This window comes from Rhodnius prolixus, unplaced genomic scaffold, assembly GCF_049639745.1.
Source record: "Rhodnius prolixus isolate KJV_2025 unplaced genomic scaffold, Rpr scaffold_4, whole genome shotgun sequence".
Classification (NCBI taxonomy): Eukaryota; Metazoa; Arthropoda; class Insecta; order Hemiptera; family Reduviidae; genus Rhodnius; species Rhodnius prolixus.
In genome coordinates this window covers 7,216,437-7,233,238 of record NW_027411614.1, presented here as the reverse complement: position 1 = coordinate 7,233,238, position 16,802 = coordinate 7,216,437, and the positions used below count along the sequence as shown (strand labels likewise).

The 16,802-nt window shown below is 34.7% G+C and overlaps 1 protein-coding gene across 1 annotated transcript in view; it reads left to right on the top strand.

Annotated features, from left to right (window-relative positions):
• Window positions 1-13,360, top strand: part of Wnt10 (Wnt oncogene analog 10) — a 56,670-nt gene extending 43,310 nt beyond the window's left edge. Inside the window, exons 3-4 of the mRNA XM_074132015.1 lie at window positions 913-1,256; window positions 11,552-13,360. Coding sequence (XP_073988116.1) covers window positions 913-1,256; window positions 11,552-12,070 — 863 coding nt within the window. The 3' untranslated portion in view covers window positions 12,071-13,360. The remainder of the gene's footprint in view (window positions 1-912; window positions 1,257-11,551) is intronic.
• The last annotated feature ends 3,442 nt before the right edge of the window (window positions 13,361-16,802 follow it).

Genomic DNA, 16,802 nt, shown 5'->3' with positions numbered 1-16,802 from the left:
CTCCTCCTCACTTCTACTTCTTTTTACATCTTCATCGTTTTGTTTACACCCCACACTTAGTAAAGGAGTACCTAATGGCCTACATACAAGCCGGTTTGTATAATAATACTTCATGAATATCTATCAAACCAATTGAATTATGTCGAGTAATGATAAATAATCGCTCGTGTTTTAGATATAGTAAAATTTCATTAGTTTTTTAACGCTTTTTAATTTCTCTTGTCCAGAATAAGATAATTGTAATCGTGCAAATTTGAATTTTTACCGGAAATTCTTGTTTTCAGGTTTCTTAAATTAAAAAAATTAAATTAAGACCAAAATAACTTCCCATATATCGCATAAATTAAGTTGACGGCTTATTGAAATATTTCGGGCAAATTTGAAGGGATTAAAAAATAAATAGTAGATATTTTGCGTATAATTTAAGGCAATTTGCATCCTAATTACGCAAATTCAATTAGCCCCAGAGCTAAATAGTAGTAAGCTAATACATCTTTAGTAAATTACTCTTCAGCTTCGGGAGTTATTGCCGAAAGTAACCTGGGCAACGTTCATAAATAAGTATGATGATGGCATTATACATAAATCTTAGCCAGACTCATAAGTTTAGAATAATTATGTACATGAATTAAGAGAGTTAATTAATAACGTACTAAACTGTGGGGATGAACAGTTAGCCAGAGAATGTCTGTCTGTCTGTCTGTCCGGATTAGTCTTGGCCCGCTTCCACCAGCTGCTTATTGAACTCAAAGACATGATTAGGCGTTCTATTCGAACAAACCCTAATCAGGCGTCTTACATTTACATATAAAGATGTTACCTAAAGTTTTAATTGATTCTTATTATTTATCTGTAAATATATTTTAGTCTGAATGAAAAAATCAAATTGTTTTTTTCTTTTTTTTTTGACAGGTTACAGAGAATCTGGATTCGCTCATGCAATTACAGCGGCCGGCGTGGCGCATGCAGTGGCACGTGCATGTGCCCAAGGAAATGTATTGGAGTGTGGATGTGATGCTCACCATAAAATTGGAACACCGGGGGGCGGTACGTCTACTAGAGTGAATAATAACAATGGTGGACAGATTGGAGGCGGCTCCAATACTGGTAATAATAAAAGTTGGAAATGGGGCGGTTGTTCACATAATCTACAATTTGGATTGGACTTTTCTAAAAAATTTTTAGACGTACGAGAGAGTACAAACGGTGATATCCAGTCCAGAGTTAGTTTGCATAATAATGAAGCTGGCCGTTTAGTAAGTATATAGTATTATGTATATTGATCTAACTATTGATTGCATTTTTGTGATTTATTGTGCTCAATCCTTGGCAGAGAGGCAGATTTGTGCTCGAATTCTGTGCACTACAACGATGGCTTTTTTTGTTTTAAAACAAATTGTTGGTTTAAATTGTTGGCTATTTTCTCCTCTTTTGATCTGATATCCGAACAAGGGAGGCTACTAAATCTTACGTCAATGTGAATAGAAAAAAAATCAGGGAATAAGCTGTAAGGAGAGCTCATAAGCTGTCCTGCTATAAGGAGTTAGAGGGCGTCTTTTACTAACAGTAATTTAAGTAAAAACAATAGAGCGTCAGTTTTAATTTTTGTAAATTGTTAAAAAAAAGATTAATAATTCTCCCTCTGAAGCGGTGATTCTCTAAATTCGAATTACGTAATCCTACCTAAATTCTGCCTCCATGCTCCTATCCACTAGCAGCAGGCGTCCCTCGGTTTCTAACCTAGGTCTCATTCTGTTCATCATATGCATAAATCTTAACCCTAAATCTCCTTATAACATACCAATCTTGCTCTGTACGCTGATGACGTGACTTTGTACATGAAGTCATGGAGAGTCGACATTATTACTAATAGACTCACTTTAGCAACAGACAATCTGTTATTCACACTACGGTATTAATGTTAATGAATTATAAAATCATATTGTACAATATTATTAAGATAAGAAAGAAGCATCAGCCTAAAAAAAACTGTCCATTCATTGAGTGGCACAGGTATTAAAATTTTTAATCGTTCCGACCATCGGAACAGGTTGATAATGCCGCTTATTCTTCTTTATCTTTAAAAGAAAATATTAGGTCTTCTTTTTATGGACAATAAAAGGATATAATTTCCAATAAGGTGTCTATGTCAAACAAGTTGCATACTTCCCTATATATTTATTGCTTTATCACTATCTGTGCTGGCACGTTAAAATTCCGAACATGTGACATCACTGCCAACAAGATACAAAAAAAAGAAAAAGAAAGAAAAAGTAAATAGAACTAAGATTAGGGCGACGTGGTTTGTTGTAGAAAGGTGGTGACGCGATAAAAGAACATAATTTCCCAAGTGATGCGCATAGTTTTGTGTACATATACATTGTATTAAAACATTTCATGTATGTTAGCAGTGTTAGCTTATATCATAATAATGTTGTCTATGTTTGTGTCTATGTACGTGTCTCCATAACCGCTACATATGTACATGTTGTTAATATTAACTCCAAATATGTTGTTACACATATAGTTGTTGTCATTACTAGCGCAGCCACTCTTCGTTGCCTCTTAGTCGGCCACTAGCAAGTAGTAGTACCCTCCTTACTGGGTATATCCCCGCACGTGATCCAGATCTTTATCAATGTACTTTTTTTTAAAAAAAAAAAAAAACAACTTCACCATATCTCCTCCATTGTGTTGTTCTTCTCACCGAACTATGTTACTACCTCTCTTTCCTTATCACTCACTCGGTGTCTCTCCTTTGGGGTAAAGCCTCTTTTAAGCATTTTGAACTTGTAATTCTGATTCTGACGTAATTAATACCTATATTTTGGGCACTGAGTTCCTCCAAGTAATCTCATATTTTACTTTTAGACACATATCTTCGGATTATCTACAATTTATACGTAACTTAAATCAGCTCATTTTAAATTTCCATCGGTCCATTGCAACCAGTAGGCCATGCAGTTCTAAGCTTGGGTATACAGAGTTCCGCGTAGCTTCTTTGAACACTAGCTGGCTTAATTTCTTAATATCTTAAAAGTTTTAACTGTTGTATTATCTCTTCCTAGTTGCTTACCTTGTGCTCTGTTGACTTATTGAAGAGTGGCGTATAAAGAGGAACCCATAGCCGAGGCACTTCACGGCCATTTCAATTACCAGGATGTCAGTTTATTATACACAGTAATCATCGGTGTATCACGTTACCCATTCTTAACATGCTTGCGGATGTACATCTATCAAATTCGGTAGCCAGTTTTGTTTGTACCACATGTAGAACGTTGTTTCGTCGCAAAAGGAAATGTGTTCCATTAAATCTTCATTCTGTTCTGACTCAAAAAAAAAAAATCCATTTCTTCAAGATTTGCAGTTATGGATGACCGCTATTTGATACAATTCACGCCACCCCTTCTAAAAGGTCGCTAACATATTCTCAGATTAACTAAGCCAAATTAAATTACTCCCAAGTAGAGTTATAGGGAAGAAAAAGAAGTGTTTAGTCACAGATAACTATTTCCTGCACTGAGTCCAGTTTACCACTTTCTGCAACATCCTTACCCAGATATTTCCAGGAACGGCATCCCCAAAATAGAATGTTGAGAGATTTCACGCAGAGAATACTACTTTCCAACCTTTTTTTTTTCAATCTTCCATGCTCTCAAGAGAAGTACCATAGAAAGTAGGATGCTGACAATTAAGGATAAACACTTGCAGGTTTCACCGCAATGATCCCTAAGGAGGACATATCCTTCTTCATAACCTTGCAACTGTCCAGTCACTTTAGAGAATCCCCAGGAAAAAAGACAAGCCATCAGTACAGCAGCAAATTAGAGTGTCCATTCCTTCTGTCCCTTCCCAAGGATGTATCCTCCCCTAACGCCTTACAATTAGCGACCTTTCTTGGAAAGATCACTCTTCCTCCAAAGCTCATTTTTTAGTCAGGAAAGGCTACTAATGCAAACGGATGCCTGGTACCTCGAAAACTCCTTTCTCTGTCATAAACCTGTGTAATCCATTCTTCAGCACTGTTCTGTTAGCCCAAACTTCGAGTCACTGGTCTCTGCGAATCTCTGCGATCCTATTCCACTATTCCACTACCTTGGTCAATGATTCTTTTTTGTTACCTTTTTTTGTTTTTTTGGCTCCTTAAGTTTAGAGAATAAAAAACTATTATGAAATCCCAGAAATGATTCCACAGTTATCTACTTTGTATTTTTTTCCCTTCCTACTTATATTCAATAAACTTCCCAAACGGGCGGTTCCACAGACGGGACATAAATCCTTACTAGTGATGAAAGGTATTAGCTAAGAAAAAGAAGTATTTCTATTATAAGAATGGTTTATATTATGTTGTGTAGGTATATAACACAGAAAGTGTAAAAGAGGGCCTCCCCCTGGCCCGAAAAAGATGCTTCTTCTTCTTCTCCTCCGCTCTCTTCTTCCTGTCCAGGTTTATTAAGACGTACATAGAGCAGGGTGCGTGACCGATGCGGCCTCTAGTATTGTGTCGCCCCTTTCTAACAACACTAACACCTACTTAACATAAATTACTGTTAGTAATAGACACCCTCTATCCTCCTTACAGCAGGACCTACCGCACAACTACTCACTATTTCACCTTCTAATGGATACATTATTTTGCTCTACTCTAAATTTTCATTGTATTGTATCCGTTTTTGTAAAACAGTATCTTTCTCTGCACTATGTGCCGTCAAGATTTTCTTCTCTTTGGTCATATGTATTAATAAATATTATTAAAACAATGTGAATATTAAAAAAACGGAATAAGCTGTAAGGAGAGTTCATAAGCTGTCCTGCTGTAAGGAGTTAGAGGGCGTCTTTTACCAACAGTAATTTAAGTAAAAACAATAGAGCGCAGTTTTAATTTTTGTAAATTGTTTAAAAAAAAGATTAATAATTCTCCCTCTGAAGCGGTGATTCTCTAAATACGAATTACGTAATCCTACCTAAATTCTGCCTCCATGCTCCTATCCAATAGCAGCAGGCGTTCCTCGGTTTCTAACCTAGGTCTAATCCTGTTCATCACATGCATAAATCCTCGCCCTAAATCTCCTCATACCAATCTTGCTGTGTACGCTGATGACGTGACTTTGTACATGAAGTCATGGAGAGTCGACATTATTACTAATAGACTCACTTTAGCAACAGACAATATGACTAAATACTGCGCTAAATGGAAAAATCAAAATAAACCATGAGAAAACTGACGCCATACTCTTTACTAAACATACGCTCTTCCTCATCAGACAAATTAGACAGAACAATACTCTGTTCCCGGTGGTCTAACCACATCAAATATTTCGGCTTAACTTTGGACAAGAAACTGGTCTTCTCTAGTCACGTTGAGGACAAAGTCAATTCCGGTAAAATGACTATAACACTTTAGTCTCCCTTTAGTCTCACAAGTCTCGAAGATGGATGTTTTCTCAGTTGAAGGTTAACTTACAAGTAAATTAATAAGTAGTCTTTTTTCTTTTCTTTTTTTTTAAATGATTTCAAATGTTTGCATTATTTTTTTATTTAAAAAAAATCAAAGTTTTTTCTACTTTTGGAGGAAGTCAGGAAAAGAGTGAAATTTCCACTTAGAGGAACAAAGCATCCTTGAGATTATATCCTTGTCTTGAAAATAATGATTGGTAGACTCCAGAACCATCTATCCCTTTGCTGAATGGAAAGAATCTATTAAGAAAGCGGGACACAAAAAATGGATTGATAAATCTAAGTCAGTTGGCTTAATTTTATGTACAATAATATCAGGAGTTTGGACGATTTGACGGCAATTTGAAGATGCTACGAGAAAAGCTAATTATTGTCAATATTACTGATGTGATCGAGATGGGGGCTGCTTAATCTGAAAACCGATTCTTCATTCTTGGGTACAGCTAGAGAGATAAGTGATAAGTTTTCGAATGAATACTTGATTAAGAATATCTCGCGTAGTTCCCTAAATTCATATCAAGCTGCAGTGTTGTCTGTAATGACAATATAACATCATTCATAGGTCATTTCATTGACGTGCCTTACATAAAATTTAAAAACATTGAAACCTGAATCGAATTCATGCCACAATAGAATTTAGTGGCAACTCTTGTGGCAAAATTAACGTCCTCATTTATATGGAATATAATATGAAGTTTCGGGCATCTAAATTTACCCTTATATTGCGCATTCAAACTTAGTGGACATGAATTTCGACAAAGAAGGAAATCTTAAGAACGTTGATGATCTTTAGATCTTTAGTTGTTGGGCATCGAGAACGGTCTAATTAGAGCATATTGGGCATATTGAATGTCTGATCCAGAGAACATCGAATGTTGTGGGTAAATTTAATTTAATTTCATAAATTGTATTGAGAAAAAGTTGTGTTGGCATTAAAACCAGATTGTTTTAGACCTGTGAAGAACCCATCTTCTTACCCTAACAGAACCATCTTCGTTTAACGGAAACTAAATGTTTAAATTAAAATTTCTCACTTACACTGGTAATTATCGATAGTAACTGGAGAAAGTGAAAGTTCTGTGAATATTCATAAGTAGTATTCATATAAGTAATGCCAGATAACCGTTTTTTCACGAAAATTAGTAAGATGGAATGTGTGTTTAGGTGAGAAGTGGTAGGATAGGTAGAGTTCGGCCAGTGCCACTATCTTGGTGGTCGAACAGGCTGTAATCACAGCAGCAAGATTGGAGGGGCGTCTCCGGACGACGACCGTGCACCTCTAAATTACTCAATCACAGCTGTTCAGTCGCCCTGGCAGTCTCACACCAGGGTGGCAACAAATTACAATCTGGCCAGCCTCCGCTCTTAGAGCTCGCCACTCTCTTCTCTGGCGTGTCTCTCAAAATTAACTCTCGCCCCCCCCCGCCGCTCGCCACTTCTCGGTTCTCTCGGAGTGTTTAACCCTCTTATTTTGGATTATCCTGTTAGGAACCCCCACCTTATCATTTTAACATTTTATTCTGTTGTATTTAAGGTTTATTTTTAAACCACAATCCATTTTTTTTTGGCACAATAGGCACCTTAATGAATGAGCATAAATCATAATTCAAGCATTTCCTACCTATACCTTTTAATGATTCCTCTTAATTTGGCATGGATCATTAACAATCATAACCTTTACTTGGAATTATCTGACGTAATGCTTCTTATGATGATTCAACGAAGAAATTAAATTAGGGAGTAATGTGATGCAATGAATGGTGTACAGTAAATACTTAGGGTTTTTTTTTCGAAACTAATAGCAATTTTTAGCTAATTTTGTGTATTATGTAGAATGAAACTTAATACACGGATCTAGAAGAAGTACTAGTTGGGAAGGAAGGTTGAGTAATTCGATGAAAAACAATCTGAGGGAACAGTGACAAATTTAAGCTTGGAAGGTGTAATGGTATAGATAAATAGACTTCCAAATTGTGTGGGTTAGGTTAGCGTGGATACTAACGCGGAGATCACGGGTTCGAATCCAGTTGCTGGATTATTAGATTTTCTCTTCATAGGAGTTTCTTAGAGCTCTAACTCAGGCTACTGTGAGTAGCTAGAGAATACTGTCCGGGAGCCTGAAGTGCACTAAAAAAGCTTCGGGTGCCAATGACTTTAGATATTGACGCGCCTGTATACAAAATAAATAATAATACGGCAACAATAGAAAACCTGTCTTTTTTATGAAATATCGTAACAATCGCGTTGTTCCATTTTCTAGAAAAATATGCTAATTGAAGATAAGCATTAATATGCTGGTGAAAAAAGGTGATATCTTTGATCGACTAATTTATTTTTTAGTACAGGAATTTATATTAGGTCGACTCCAAGAGTTCTTTGTTGGTAAATGTTAAGATTTTTGAGCACCGAAGTTCGGCTGCGAGTTTCCACTCTACGAGTAAGTTGTTGTCACCATCAAAGATCTTGGAAGTGATGATTTGTCGGAGCTTATCTGCATTCATGGTGATTAGCTGATAATCCTCATTTTCCTTTATCGCTTAAGGTGAACCTATTTCCTTTCTGCTGTTGAAGAAGAGGATTCGACAGCTGAAATTAAATTATTTTCTCCAGGCGGGGCTTAACGTCCAACTATCAATTTAGGTGTCGTGGATGGGGGGCGTAAGCTCATACTTTACTATGAACGGTTTTTCTAACAAATAAAAAGCAGTCGTACTCGGGATTTGAACCGGGGATCTCCCACTCTCAGAGCCACACTCTTGACCACTAGACCAACACCCATCCCCCCGCAACATTGATTATTTGATGTGTTACGAACTGAAGGGAGAGACATTTCAGCGGTAAATACCTTAATACTAGCTTGAGTAGGTTGTTGCTGGCTGATACATGATGTGTGTGTCCAGACAATTACTGTTGCTTAGTTACCATACAGCCTACCTACATGCAACCTCACTCACTCTGTGTTGATGTAAATACTTTTTTGCCACCGGGTGTGAAGCATTACTGCACAAACACAGTCACACAGCTGATTTATGTTTTGTTTTACACTGTTTTCATTACTACTAAGTAAGTTGGCGCCTTACTAATTGAATTTTAATTTCGTCAGTACCTAAGTAGAAGACATCTACAGGAAATAGCAGCAATATTATCATCATTATTGCACGTCATTCTTTGTCTTCCTGTAATGACGAAGGTGATTTCTTTTTCTGGCATGCTTAAAATTGATGGACCGACATTTTTACTGGTCAATATTGTATTTTTGTTTTGAAATGATCATTTGTATTTTTTCTTAATTATGTTTTCATTCCCTAATCTCTACTTTACGGGCTGATTACGTTGCTTTTAAAACAGGACACTGATGTAGCATTTAACAGTATTACCAACAATTTATTTTAAAAAAGAATAAAAAAAATCATTGAAATTAAAACGGCTTTAATAAATTTCTCCTCCTGAATCTCAGATGTCTCTCTAGATTGGTCCTGATCTCTAGAAATATTATCCAAAGTAGCCTCTAAAAAACATCCAGAAAATTATGAAACTCCTCGTGTATTTATCCTTAGCAATTGTTAAATGTAATTATAAAGGATCTTTATTTACTTATTCGGCGTTTTGTCTTTCATAAATTATTTCTTATATTTATTATTTAGCAATCGGGCAAACTCGGCTGCGAAAATAACGTGCGCTTTTAATTCTCTAAAAATATGCCAGAATCCTGACTAAAAACATGTTTCTAAGCCTACATAGATAAATACTTTACTGCAGTAAATAATTTCAGGTTGGAGCGTAGATGGATAAACTGAAGTAATGTTCTTTCATTTATTCCTGGATTGAGAATATTGACAATGAACCTAAGAATATAAAAAAAACACTCATTTCTTAGTTTGGGTCTAATTGACTGGATCAGCCCAGACAGGACCATATCTCACCCTGAGGCGCATGCGTGCCCAGCTCATTCGCGGCGACCGTGACTAGGCTAGCCATCAAACTAGATAGCACTATCTTCTTCTTTTTTGTCTGAGACTCTATGAAGTCAGTTTAAAGCTAATACATCACTTATTGTCTGAAAGAAACGAGTGGTCACAAGTTATGTTGCGTTCTAGGTCGTCCAGGGCTATTTAGTAAAAGTAGTCTTTTCCATGGGCGTACTTTATTAGTCCGTTGTCCATCATTGCAGTCAAAACAGTTTGATGAACATGATAAGATTGATGGCAAACTCGTGATATGAGTCAGACAGTTCCACAGTTGACTAGCTCGGCACATTCAACATTAAAACACCATCAAAGTAAAACTAAGAACTCCTCACGAGCTGAAGTCATATTTTCTGGGTCCCAATGATAAATCATGTTCTCTTGTACATATTGTGAAAATACAAGAGATCATTAAATTAATTAAGTACATCTGTTAACTGATGTGATCAAATATTTGAGAGAATTTCCAGCATCAGAATGACATTTCGTTGATTAAGAACATAATTCTCTTTCTAAGTAAAAGCGATCACATCACAAACTTTCAATATCATATTTTTTTCTGGAAACTTACGTTTTCAGGCACAAAATCTGTAGCAAACAAATAAGATCTCATACTTTACATTTCGCTGGAGTATCCCTGTAGAACCAGGCTGGAGTTCAGCAAATATTGTCCCCAAATTTTGAAGGGACAATTAGCAAAGTGTAGAAGAATGGTTTTATGTTTTTGCCCGTAAAGAGGTGACTATCTACATAGATCTGGGATGTATCATAGAAAGGAATAATTTGATTAGAAGTAATGATGATTAGTGAGATAGAAATGTAAATAGTCTCAAGAATAAGAATAATTGGTGGTGATAGAACATAAATAAACAGGAGTGTTAATAAATAATAAAGAAGGTTACGGCAGAGAAGGTTACGATTAAGTTTTAAGAAAGGATGCCATTAAAAAAACAAATCTCTTTGAAATAAATAAAATAAAAAAGTATTACGGAAATAGAGCATGATTTGTGACCATAAAACTATCCATGAAGTTATACCATCTTCAGAACATAAAGGAAGCGAATTGGTGGACCACCTGCGGCCAGCGAGAATTATCAATTTTCCAGGCTTGAAGTAGGCTTGTAATAGGTGATGATCAGATCACTGAGAGATAGAGTTGTCCGTCAGATCGGTGTGTACATTACTGTGAGGAAAGCATGAAGTGTGGGTGTCATCTTGTCCTAGTGTGGCGCTGTGGAAGACTAGAGAGTGGTCTTCTTTCAGACATCCTATTCCAGTGATTAATGGTTCTTTAGTTCTACCACTCGCTCAGACTCACTCAGAAGAGTAACCGAACTACAACACCAATTTCCTTTATCCATTATGTTGAAGTCTGAAGAGGATGCTGCTGCATCCCGGTAGCCAAGTCAAACATTGCTAGGGCGCCGTTTGCTTGCCGCACTGACGCAGACCTTTTTAAACTATTTTTTGTTTTTGTTTTGTTTCTTAATTCTTGTCTTTATCACGCTTCTTCTTAGAGGCGCTTAATTTGTTTTTATTGTACCTACGTCATTCATTGAACCTCTCGTTTTATAATGACCATGCTTGCACGGATTAGGCTCTTACTTCCGGTTGATGCCTGCTTAATTCGAAATGCTTCCTGCCCTTTAATTCTTCTTTATTCTTGATTCTAAAATTCTTTATTCAAATTTTTATTTATTTAATGAGCATTCTTCTTTTTGTCCGTTTCTTTCGTAACCAGATATTGAATCGAGTTATGTTAGTAGCTTCCGTATCCACTAATTTAACCATCGTAATTACCCATGAGGCTCGCGTACTACCATGGTGTTGGACTTCCAAGTCTCAACAGATTAAGAATCCCCGTCCGTATTTATGAATACCACAATAGAATTAGTTTTAAATAGAAAGAAGTGTCTACTCCGTCCTGATATTGATCTAGGGAACAGCAGCTCTCCAAAGTGGACTTAAGTTAGATGTGATTGATATTACTTAAGATTTTTTTTGTAAAGAGAAGAAAGATAATCATCAAATTCGTAATAATAATTATTCATTCTATAATTATCACTTTTTTAAAAAGGAAATTCTTGCAATTTAATTGCCTAATAACTTATTTTTGTCTTTGTGTTCAGGCGGTTGCGAGAAATATGGAAATACGATGTAAATGCCACGGAGTATCTGGCAGCTGTGAACTGAAAACCTGTTGGCGTGCTGCACCAGAATTTAGAACAGTGGGCGCTATTTTAAAAGAACGTTTCAGAGAATCTTTAATGGTCGAAGAATCCAACCAAGGTGGTTCACATTTGTCGATTCGGGAGAAAAAGCGACGACGTGGCCGCAAACGACGTAAAAAGAAGAAAAAGAAAAAAAGGCGTAATCGTATAAAGAACATAGCCGAGAATATATTTTATTACGAGAAATCGCCAAGTTTCTGTGAAAAAGATGTAAATCTGGAAGTGCACGGCACTGTGGGCCGAGTGTGTAACCGATCTAGCCGCGGTGTGGATAGCTGTTCCTCGTTGTGCTGCGGCCGTGGGTATAACATCATCAGAAGGCGAAGAACTGATAGGTGTAACTGTAAATTTCATTGGTGTTGTTACGTTACTTGTAAAAACTGTACCGTAGATGAATGGATAACCGTTTGCAAATGATTTTAGAACAGTAAATCTAAAAAAAAATGTGTTTTAATTACTCCAATTTAGCATTAACCTAAAAAATTATTACCTTTGTATAAAATTGGTTTTATTTGAACTTGCCTAACGAATACTGATCTAATTAAGAAAGGAATTAGATCAGTTTAGTACACTGTAATCAAGGCGCTGATGACCTGGGTTTGAGCCCAAGATTTTCCTGTTTACAAGAAGCCCGTTTGTAGCTTACCGTGTGTCAGGGCGTCCTTACCAGCTGGATTTGAGGAAGGCCGTAAAGAAAACCATTCTCTTCCGTAAAGCATTGACAAAGACTTTGCCAGGAAGTTGGGAAACTGTAGGAACTTGATAGCCATTCTGTACTTCCGCTCTCTCACATCGCAACGTATCCTCTACTAATTTCCGGCTTTCTCATTAAATAATACCATTTCCTTTATAAAACAGGCCTGGTAAGTATTTACTTTTAAGGTTTTAAAGAAGAATTGTTTTTTTTGGTCAAAATTTCCTTTCGAGTCTTATTGTAAAATGATGAGTTTATAAATTTTATTTAAATACGACTAAAAAAATATATAAATGAATATAGTACCTACTAATCTTAGGATAAATATTAACATGAAAGAGACATGTTTAATTACGCTCCTCCACGTAGTGAACATGATGAATTATTAATTATGTTATTGGAGAGTAAATGATTATGTAAACAAGACAACCAGCTTGTGATGAAATCTGTCTGGTGCGTTTGATGTCCGCGAAATGCCCCTGTCAAAAAATTATGCATCTTTCTTTTAAAAAAAAATAAAATATATACGCGCATTTAATTCCAATTATATTGTACATTATTAATGAGTTTTTATTTTGTAGAGTTTTTAATTAATTTATTTAAATTTCTTGTATTTTGTTCCTTATTAATTTATTTAATTATGAGCACAATGTTAGAACTAATGGAATGAAATATAAAAACTTTTTCATTTGTTTTATTTTATTTTTTTTTTTTTTGGATTTCCATTTGTAAATGTTTAAACTTTAATTATTATTTATAATTATTAGCATAATTTGAAATTTCAAAGTTATTATTTTCCTCGCATCTTTACCTAAAACACCTTAAAGTAGTATACCTTAAAGAAGAAATATTAACTTCCGTTATTTCTTAATAAATGAGAAAACTACAAATAATAACTTTTAACAGTATTTGAACAGTATATCTATGTGTAATGTCTAAGTAAATTACATCTGTTTATTATAAAAGAAAACTTATAATAAAGTCAATAATGTAATAAATCTTTATTTACTATATACTCGCTTTTTTTTACAGGTGAGTCAGTTGCACTACTTGCACTCACTGCATTTGTGCAGCGAAGTAATAATGAATGTTCAGACGTCTGATTAAGTACAGCTTAGAGAGAGGTCTGCCTCTTGTACGATATAATAAATCCATTGTTAGCACTTTGAGTCTAAGCTGATGATCTCAATGGTAGATGCGAAGACGCGCTAAAAGTTAGGGTGATTGTGGCCTAATTACTCAAAGAAAGAAGGTTAAGAGCCTTGGAAGAACGTTAAAACGATCTGTCTGTTGTCCTGCAGTTTATCTGAATCAGTGGTCCGTGGACACTTTACATTTTTAAAATAATCATATATTTATTTGACATGCGGCCGCGTGTGCGACGACGGCGCAGTGAGTGGGACGTCGATCGAGCGTAGAGCGCCTAAAAACAAGTCCAGGAGTCGACTAAAAGCAAACGATGATGTGCGGGTCGCTTTGAGCAATCTCATCAATCCCAGGATTACCCCATCTTGTTAAGAAAATGCAAGCTCAAAAAGCACATTAATATAACTGAAAACAAAATCACAATGTTAATTGTAGTTTATTTTTAAAATCTAAAAGTAGTTTATTGTGATATTAAACCTTGTGGTCCCCGCTAAAAAATAAATATTAAATTGGTCCCTGGTCATAAAAAGGTTGGGAACCACGGATCTGAATCGTATTACACTTCTTTCGCCAACTCCTCAAGTATTTGGGGACTTTCTATTCAGACAAACGATAAAAATCGTAGCCATTTACCTACTGCAGCTATTTGTTAGACATTTAAAACTATCACTGACCAACAGAATAATATTTACCAACCATATACATAAACTAGTTTGGACTTAGTGATTAGAACTACAGGCCACAGTTAAACATTCCAATATCCCGCCGCTATAGTCGAAATTCTTTGTTTTTGTTTAAAACAATCACTTTTAAGAATTCGACCTCAACTAATTCGTTCGTCAAAATTTAATTTTCAACTATGGGCTCATCCCTAGTCTAATAAATTCATCAGTTTTCATCTCCTACATTTCCGGGCAACCCAATTCGATATCTGAGGTGTCACTGGGTGATGACTTTCAAAGCTCCTTCATTAGCTTATTTACTTGTTGTGGGACATTATTGTTCTGCAGTTTTAAATTTCATATAAATATTTGAAGGCCTTCTAATTTACTTATCTTCAACGTTTTTAACTCTAGTGAGACCAAACCAAAATATCAAATTGGATTGCGGCGGAAATTTCCATAAAAACAATCAAAATTGAAAATTTGCCCAATTGCAATACTTCCTTCTAAAGAGAGGTAAGAGAAAACTCAATTACTTAGCTACTAGGACATGAATCCTGTTGGGGTATACGCCTTTTCTAAGTTCCAAGTCAGTAGTATAAAAAAGTGAAAAATTCTAACATACTTAAAAGATATAAAATGTTTTATGAGAAAATAAAGTAAAAACACAGCAGAGAATAATAGAGGAAGGGTAATTAACAAGGAACACAATGTGTATTCATTTGTGGATCGGTTACACAAAAAGAAAAATTTTATTATATAACATGGAGTGACTTGGGCAGCATACTCGAAACGAGCAGATTAATGTATAAAAACAGAAGACCAGCGATGCTGGTAATGTACCCAAACACCACTTTTTTTCAATATTATGTGAACATTATAGACGAGCAATGGTAAATACCATATAACTAACTAGTTAGCGGTACTAAATAGACCTGTGTAAAGATCCAGTGGTAGTGGTTTGTACTCCTGTTTCACTAGTTAACTGATAATTATACTGCTTTTTTGTACCATTACCCATTTAAGTTTTAACTAATGTTCATTTATTTCTATAATTACAGTCCAGTGAAAGTTAGTTAACTGATTATAAATAGAATTATTACGATAGACTGAAAACAGGTAACCTGTTCTCCTTTTAGTAAGAAACGAAGTTAATCTGTGTCCATTAACCAACAAACATTCTTTCTAATCAATTTATTTTGGAATTTGTATCAATCAGCTGATGTTGTAATATGATTACAAATTTTAAAACTAAAAAACAAGAAAGACGATTATCCCAAAAACCATTTTTGATTGAACTTAAACACAATCGGACCAAAAAAAAATCTAATTCAAGATAATTATAAAATAGATAAAAGAATTTAAATAGAAGAAAGAAATCTTGCATCTGGTCTCCATTCAACTTCTTCCTAAGAAGAAAAAGATCTACTACAATCCTCAGAAATTTAAAAGAAAATCAAGTGGAATGCTCATCAAATTGATAAATTTGAAATGTTACAAGAAAATAACATTAAGCTCATTAATAAATTTATCAATTCAAATATTTTTTTTCATGTCATTTTATCACATAATTTGAAAATACTCTTTTTTTTACTTAGAAGTCATAACTTTGATAATTTCATGAAAGGTACTTGACTTCACAAATTTTGTATTACTAGTACTTCAAAAAATCTGTCGAAATTCACAGTTCTATTAGCGTTTTTATACGAAAAATTTGGAAATCATGGAGAGATTTTATTTAGATTGGTAGACCAGTTAAGACGATGGATTTTCAGTAAAACTGCATTTGGAATGCTTCAGTGAAAGCATTTTTGAATTAATGTTATCAGAATAACCATGAGTAAATACATGCATAAATTTTAAGCGAACTTCAATAAAACCTTCAATGTCAAAATAATATATAGACTAGAATCAATTTTTTTTTAAATTACACGTGTACACTTTAAAAGTATCTAATATTGATTAAGAGTTGTTTGAAAACAGTCTTTAATTGAAAATTCTCACTTGCTCAGTTACAGCGGCAACATCTTTAAAAACTGCCAATTATATACAAAAATAAGTAATGAATTTTTAAATAACATTTCTATGCCAGGAAGAAGATGTTCATTAACATCTGTAAAAAAACATTCAGTAAATAAAGCAATAATTACGAAGGCAAGTGTAAGAGAATGAATATGTCCAGAAATAATAATAACTACCTGGATTTTGATAGATGCACTGTGCAGATAATAGGCGTAAAAAGTACATGCTAACGCTATCTAGCGTCAATCGCTAAAACTATTTACGTAAACTTACAAGTTCTAGCAGCAGCTGCTAGATAGCATTAACATATTATTTCACTTTCAACTTTTTAATCCAAAGTTCATGTTTTATTTATTTTTAATGTAGTACTAATAATATTTTAGATTTTGATTTAGCTATTTCCTTTAATTAAGATCTCCAGTCTTAAATTTCTGACGTAGTTTTAGTTTTAAATAATGGGCATATATCAAAATAATATATTAATAAATTCCACTCTCTCCAAAAGCTATGTTAAACCAATCTTATAAAATTATTTAACTAATTTAGGGACAATAATGTTGGTACGACAAGAGTGGAATATTATTTATAAATCTCCATAATAGGTATTATTATTTCCCAAACCAAC